Source organism: Dendrobates tinctorius, unplaced genomic scaffold (genome assembly GCF_039654945.1).
Source record: "Dendrobates tinctorius isolate UK_male_01 unplaced genomic scaffold, ASM3965494v1 ptg000035l, whole genome shotgun sequence".
Lineage (NCBI taxonomy): Eukaryota > Metazoa > Chordata > Amphibia > Anura > Dendrobatidae > Dendrobates > Dendrobates tinctorius.
In genome coordinates this window covers 61772790-61781025 of record NW_027361703.1, presented here as the reverse complement: position 1 = coordinate 61781025, position 8236 = coordinate 61772790, and the positions used below count along the sequence as shown (strand labels likewise).

General features: G+C 40.5%; 1 protein-coding gene across 1 annotated transcript in view; it reads right to left on the bottom strand.

Moving 5' to 3' along the window:
- Window positions 1–3375: 3375 nt before the first annotated feature.
- Window positions 3376–8236, bottom strand: part of REDIC1 (regulator of DNA class I crossover intermediates 1) — a 121146-nt gene continuing 116285 nt past the window's right edge. Inside the window, exon 5 of the mRNA XM_073573536.1 lies at window positions 3376–4313. Within this exon, the coding sequence (XP_073429637.1) occupies window positions 4307–4313 (7 nt within the window). The 3' untranslated portion in view covers window positions 3376–4306. The remainder of the gene's footprint in view (window positions 4314–8236) is intronic.

The window sequence follows — 8236 nt, the reverse complement described above, 5'->3', positions numbered from 1 at the left end:
CTGTCAAACTCTGAGTCATATAATCAACCCAAAACATCCAAATGACCCTGATCATACCTCATTTCTTAACATCGTGTATTGCCCCCTCTAACATCAATGACAGCTTGAAATCTTTTGTGGTAGTTGTGGATGAGGTTCTTTATTTTCTCAGATGGTAAAGCTGACGACTCTTCTTGGCAAAAAGCCGCCAGTTCCAGTAAATTCCTGGGCTGTCTAGCATGAACTGTGCGCTTGAAATCTCCCCATGGGATGAGTGCTATCTGATTTTTTACTGGATGGGACTCGGACCAATGTTTTCTACTGGGGCAGTGCTGATGCACAACTTTCAATTGTTCTCTCAAAGATTGTCTGCTGTGAAATCATAGCAATCTCAGAGAGTGGTGACGCAAGAAACTGTAGTAAGTAATTGCAGCACCACCTCCTGATGACATCCTGTTTCAGGAGGGGTGATAGACATAAAAGAAAGGTGACTGCAGCCCCAGCCTCCTGTGATGTTTCGTTTGAGACTCCTCTTTAAGCACTGGGGTCCTTCTTGGCCTTTGGTATGTACGGGATTAAACCATCATTCTCTGTGTTTGGAGCTGAACCACAAGGGTTTTTGTCTTTTTTGTAACCACAACTCAAATAAATTTTCAGTGTTTTTCAATAATTGTATTCTTTACATTACCTCCTATAAGGTTCTTGACTGTTCCATGATTAGCAAACTTCTTGATAACATTTCAAACTGTTGAAGTGACAATGCCAGGTCTCTGAAGATAGTCTTGTCCATTTAGACTGCTCGTGTTTGGTCATGGAAGCATCTCTGATCTGCTCAGACTGTTCTCTTTTCTATGCCATTGTGAGCAAAGAACAGGAAACAAAGCTGATCTTTCTTATGAATCAAAGCCCACCACTCTTAAACCAATTAAAATAATGTGAGCAATGACTAGGTGAGGACAGGTGTGTCTAAGGGTCTGTTAACACCAGGGTTGCACAGCTTGCGCCCCAAAGGCCACATGATGCAAGCAATACCATTCTATGTGGTTCTCAACCATCTGGTCAGAGACAGGCTTCATAGTGTCTGGTACCTGCTCATATGTATTATGCATGTCTGGGAGGAGAGGAGTGGTGGGTAGCACCATAAGCAAAGGAACTAATGGCGTACTTTGTTGCCATCTCTAGGACCTCTATATTTTGGTATAATGCAAAAGTACCATAGCATGGAAAAGACTATATGATTTAAGTGGCAATACATAAGTGCTGGTATATTCATTTTGATTTGTGTGAGAAGGGAATCAATTGACTTTTCAGCATTTCGCATTAAAAATGTTTACCCAAGTTATCACCGATCCATAGCATAGGTGGGGGTTTTAGTTCTGTGGCTTCTGATGTGTCGTGTTCGCTTGCTTGTCTGCTGTCTAGCACTGTTTCACGTGCTATCTAGCCTGCTGTGCTAATGCCCTGGGTTTGTGCGTCCACCCTGAACTGCAGCTTCATGAATCCACCTCACCAGGTGCGACTAACTTGCTCTCTTCAATAACCTGTATGTTTTCAGCATTGCATATATATTTTGTACTTAATTAGTATTGTTGCTACTCTCTTCAAATATGTACTGTATATTTTATAGGTTTTTTAAATCATATTCACTAGAACAAAAATATTTTAATGGAAAATAGCACACTTCATTCCTGCTATTTAATATGTTTTACTACCTACAGTGGATAGCAAAAGTATTCATCCCCTTTACCTATTTTGTTGCATCACACACAAATTGGATTACAAAAATATTTAAACACAGGTTGTAATGTATCATCACTAAATAGTCTACGTTGGTGAAAAGAGAAAAATATAGGCATAAATTAAATTTATGTGACCAAATAACTAATTGGCTTTTGTATATGTATTCACTCCTTTGCATTGAAGCTCCTGAAAATTCTGGTGTAAGCAATTATCCTCTTAAGTCACATGCTTAGTGAAAGGAAGTCCACATGGGTGCAATCTAAGTGTCACATGGTCTGTCAGTATATACACACCTTTTCTGAAAGGCCACAGAGACTGCAACACCATTAAACAAGAGGCACAACTAACCAAACATCACCATGAAGACCAAGGAGAAATCCAAACAAGTCAGTGACAAAGTTGTTGAGAAGTACAACTCAGGGTTGGGTTATAAAAACATATCCCAATCTCTGATGATCCCCCCCGGAACATCATCAAATCCATTATGATCAAATGAAAATAACATGGTACCCAACCACCAAAACTCTCAGCCCGAGCAAAGAGGGCATAAATCAGAGAAGCAGCACAGAGACTAAAGGTAACCCTGAAGGAGCTGCAGAGTTTCCAGGCAGAGACTGGAGTATCTGTCCATATGACCACAATGAGCCGTACACTCTATAGAGTTGACCTTTATGGAAGAGTGGGCAGAAAAAAGCCTTTACTTGCAAAACCTGTACGGCTATTTTTGAGTTTGCCTAAAGACATGTGGGAGACTCCCCAAATGTATGGAGGAAGGTGCTGTGGTCAGATGAGACCAAAATGGAACTTTTTGGCCACCATAGTAAACCCTATGTCTGGCAGCAAATCAACACAGCTCATCACCCCAAGAACACCATCCCTACTGTGAAACATGGTGGTGGCAGCATCATGCTGTGGGGATGATTTTCGGCAGCAGGGACAGGGAAAATGGTCTGAGTCGAGGGGAAGATGGATTTTGTGAAATACAGGGATATTCTTGAGCAAAACCTATTTCAGTTTGTCAGTGATTTGAGACTGGGACAGAGGTTCACCTTCCAACAAGACAATGACCCAATGCATACTGCTAAAGCAACACTCGTGTGGCTTACGGTGAAACTTGTAAATGTTTTGGAGTGTCCTAGTTAAAGCAAAGATCTTAATCCAATAGAGAATCTATGGTCAGACTTGAAGATTGCTGTTCACCAGAGGAAACCATCTAACTTGAAGGAGCTGGAGCAGTTTTGCCTTGTGGAATGGGCAAAAATCCTAGTGGCAAGATATGGAAAGCTCATAGAGACTCATCCAAAGCAACTTGTTGCTGTAATTACCGCAAAAGGAGGCTGTACAAACTACTGACCTTAGGGGGGTGAATAGTTATGTACACTGAAGTTTTCAATAATTTTGTTCTATTTTGTTGTTTGCTTCAAAAATGTTCATGGTTGTAGGCATGTTCTTTATATGAACTGGGAAAAACCCTCATAAAATAACAGTGAAATTCAAGGTTGTGAGGTAGCAAAGCATGAAAACTGCCAAAGGGGTGAATACTTTCTCAAGCCAATCTATATGCTGTTTTCCCATTTATCTCTTGGATGGACAAATTGATTTAGGATTATGCCACTCAAAAATGTAGGCGAATATAAAGTGTAAACAATGTCCAAATTATAATTACACCATTTTAAGTGTGTACTTTTTATTTAATACAGATAATTAAAGAAGTCTGTTAAAATACATTATAATACATATGCATAACTAAAAGCTAATCTAGTAACTAAAAGTGAAAATTCAAAATTCTACAAGTTAAAACGTTCTATAACCCTGTAACATGTCAATTAAATATTTCATACAGTAAACATAAAACCTTGGATATCAGCAATATCAGCTACTAACAAATATAATTTTATCATTACAATTTATACTACTCAAGGTAATGTGATAATGTGATGATTATCAACTGCTCTAAAAGTTAATAAGAAAACAAAATCATTATGTGTTATTTGATTCTATACTTCAAATAAGATTGTATTTAGCTGTAACTGCAAAACAGGTATAGATATCAATGTAGTTAGCTACCTTTTCTCCACTACATTGCCAACTATATAAGTAATCAAAATATTTCACATTAAAGTCAGCATTGCCTCCTACTGGTTTCATATATTATCTTCAAGATGCGACCTGCTCTGCCTCCTAGTGGCCTCTACAGTTACAGCAGTATTTGTTAAATCCACTGGTTCAATATGATTGCTATAAAAGAATGCTATAAGCTTGCGTTGCTAAACGAAGCTGCCCTGATCATCCATGTCACGTTTTTCACTTTTATTTAGTTTGCTAACAATGAGAGATAAATCACCATGCATCTCAAACAAACTGGGATTAGTTAAATGTGATGCACTGGACTGCAATGGAAACTTCACTTTATTTTTTGTGATGGTTTCTTTAAAGACTGTAATATCATTTTTATAGCTTGTAAATTTATCATAGAGACAATGTTGAAATTCAGATTCCCTTTGTTGTCTGGTTTGCTTCTCATTAGATTTGTCGTGGAAATTTCTACTTTTAGTGTCTGAAGTTATATCATCCATCTCTTCATATTTTAGCTCCTGCAGACAAATTTATTACATTTATTACTTGTACTTGGAACAACATTTAAAAGGAACTTGTCAAGATAAAAATGGTATCTGATCTGCAGTCAGGATGTGATTGACCAAAGGAACCTATTGAGATTGGTACATAGTACATTTTTGTGGGAAATGTTTCAGTAAAAATTGCATAGTAGTCATTGAAATCACTGGTATTTGTATGAATGACAGCTATCTAATGCATAATGTCTGAGAAGGATCACCCACTGGACTCATATGCATACAATACTGAATCTTCTCTAACAAACCTACAAGTATACAGTGGGTATGAAAAGTATTCAGACCCATTTAAATTTTTCATCCACTGGACTCATATGCATACAATACTGAATCTTCTCAAACAAACCTACGAGTATACAGTGGGTATGAAAAGTATTCAGACCCATTTAAATTTTTCACTTTTTGTTTCATTGCAGCCTTTTAGTAAATTCAAAAAAGGTCATTTTTTTTCACAGACCGCTCCCAGCACTTTAACACCCAAAATACTGCGATCAAACAAGATTGCAACATTCCGGGAGCCGACGCTGGGCTGACAGCCGCTCTCTGCCTTTGGATCAGAGACCCCGCGGCGTGACGCGGAGTCCCGATCGTTGCCATGGTGAGCGATTGTCGTCATGACGATATCCTTGTCAAAAGAATTAGAAAACTTGTTGATCATGCCCAGTGCATGATCGGCAAGTCTCCCTGTGAGTGCTGCAGCACTGACAGCTTCTATGGCATGTAGATGCTGCTTCATCTGCATGCTATAGAAGTGATCAGCCTGCAAAAAAATGATTGTCCCATAGTGGGACAAAGTGTAGAAGTTAAGAAAAAAATTTTTAAAAAAATAATTGGAAAACTATAAAAAAAAAAAATAATAAAAAAAAATCAATATATATTCTATCACTAAATAACAGATTTTTCGCACCATAAGATGCACTTTATCCCCGAAAAAATTGGGAAGAAAATGGGGGGTGCGTCTTATGGTGCGAACGCAGGCTTACTGGGGGGTTGGGGCAGCAGAACCGGCGGTGGCAGAGATGTGGCGATGCTGCGGCGGTGGGCGGTGTGGAGTGCACCTGAGCAGGGTCCCTTCCTCAGCAAGCCAGAGGCAAAAATGTGTCCACGCTGCTGTCCAGTGTCCACGGAGAGCGCATCACTGGTTTTCCTGCAGTCATCTTCCTGAAGCCATGGGCCGCCGGATTTAAGAAAATGACCGCCAGAGGCCACGCGTGCGCAGATTGAAATCTCGGCGGTAATCGGCTTCAGGAAAATAGCCACCTAGATCTTAATCTGCGCACACGCGGCCTCCAGCGGCTATTTTCCTTAAGCCTCTGGCGGCCCACGGCTTTAGGAAGATGGCCGCAGGGAAACTGGTGATGCGATCGCCGTGGACATCGGACAGCAGTGTGGACACAATCCTGCCGCTGGCATCCTGAGGAAGGGATCCTGCTCCGGTGCTCTGCCTCACCGCCAACAGGACCCGCAGCATCGCACCCCTGGACTGCAGCATTGCCCCACTTCTGCCGCTGCTGGCTTCCTGAGGAAGGGACCATGCCACTTGTGACCCTGCTGTACCACCATTGGTCCTCAGGTAAGATACCTTAAATTCGGTCAATAAGACGGACCCCTATCTCATAAAAAAAATTTCTGTTATTTTCCACCCCAAAATTTGGGGTGTGTCTTATGGTCCGGTGCGTCTTATAGTCCGAAAAATACGCAACGACCCGACCTATAAAACTGTCCCACTAGTTAACCCCTTTAGTGGACACCATTATAAAAAAAACAAGGCAAAAAATAATGCTTTACCATCATACCGCCGAACATAAAGTGGAATAACGCGCGATTATAAAGATGGATATAAATAAATATGGTACAGCTGAAAATGTCCTCTTGTAAATAAATATAGTAATTTAAAAAAAAAAAACGGCGTGGGTTCCCCCCTATTTTTGATAACCAGCCAGACAACTCACAGCTGGGGGCTGCAACCCTCAGCTGTCAGCAAGGCTGGTTATCAAGAATAGAGGGATCCCCACGCTGTTTTTCTATTAAAATAATTTTAAAACGCATGGGGTCTCCCTTTTTTTTGGCAACCAGCCTTGCTAAAGCAGACAGCTGGGGGCTGGTATGGGGCCATGGATATTGACCGCCCCAGCCTAAAAATAGCAGCCCGCAGCTACCCAGAAAAGGCATCTATTAGATGCACCAATTCTGGCGCTTTGCCCCACACTTCCCACTTGCCCTGTAGCGGTGGCAAGTGGGGTAATATTTGTGGGGTTGATGTCACTTTTCAGGTGACTTTAAGCCCACGGCTTAGTAATGGTAAGGTGTATAAGACACCCATCCATTACTAGTCCTATAATTGTATTGTAAATAAACACAGGCACCAAGAATAAAGTCCTTTATTTGAAAAAAATGACACAAACTCCTCTATTAATGTCATTTAAACCATACTTACAACCATGCCTAATCCAAGCGAAGCCCTCGATCTCCTGTAATAAAAATAAAATAAAAAAGCAACAATATACCATACCTGACGGTCTCCGATGCGTGTCACATGAATGACATCAATGTGTTGTGTATGTACATGTACGGGACGTTTTACGGCCCGTGCTGACATTAAAAAACGGACATGTCAGTGTGTTTTGCCCATGGACACATGGTCCGTGGAAACACACTGACATGTGCACAGACCCATTGACTTGAATAGGCAAATAGTGCTCCGTTCCTCCTGAGTCTCGCCGTATGGCTACGTAGTACTGTACCGTCACATATGGGGTATTGCCACGTTCAGTAGAAATTGTTGGACACATTGTGTTGCCATTTTAACCCACTTCTTGTGTGAAAATTTAAAATTTTTGGCTAAAATAAAATTTTGGTGATAAAAATGTAGTTATTTTGCCCTCCCTACCCAATCGTATAAAATTCTGTGACATACCCATGGTGTCAATTTGATCAATGCACCCCTAGATGAATTAATTGAGAGGTGTAGTTCATAAAATGGGGTCACTTATGGGGGGTTCTGCTGTTTTGGCATCTCATGGGCTCTCCCAGTGGGTCATGGCACCTGCAAAACCAAAACAGTAAAATCTAGGGCTCCTTCCTTTCTGAGCTCTGCCATGCGTCCAAACAGTGGTTTACCCCCATATATGGGGTATCAGCGTACTCAGGACACATTGCACAACTTTTGGGGTCCAATTTCTCCTGTTACCCTAGGGAAAATAAAAAAAGAGGGCAAAAAGATTATTTTTGTGAAAAAATTTTTTTTTATTTTTACGGCTCTACGTTATAAGCTTCTGTGAAGCAGTTGGGGGATCAAAGTACTCACTATACATCTAGATAAGTTCCTTAGGGGGTCTAGTTTCCAAAATGATGTCATTTGTGGGGGTTTTCCACTGTTTAGGCACATCAGGGGCTCTCCAAACGCGACATGGCGTCCGATCGTAATTCCAGCCAATTTTGCGTTGAAAATGTAAAACGGCACTCCTTCCCTTCCAGCTCTGCCATGCGCCCAAACAGTGGTTTACCCCCACATATAGGGTATCATAGTACTCAGGAAAAATTGCACAACAACTCTTTGGTCCAATTTTTCCTGTTACCCTTGGTAAAATAAAAAAAATTGGATATGAAGTAAATTTTTTTTTGAAAATTTCTGTGAAGCACCTGAAGGGTTAATAAACTTCTTGAATGTGGTTTTGAGCACCTTCAGGGGTACATATTTTAGAATGGTGTCACTTTTGGGTATTTTCTGTCATATAGACCCGTAAAAGTGACTTCAAATGTGATGTGGTCTCTAAAAAAAAAAAAATGGTGTTGTAAAAATGAGAAATCGCTGTTTAACTTTTAACCTTTATAACTTCCTAACAAAAAAAGTTTGGTTCCAAAATAGTGTTGATGTAAAGTAG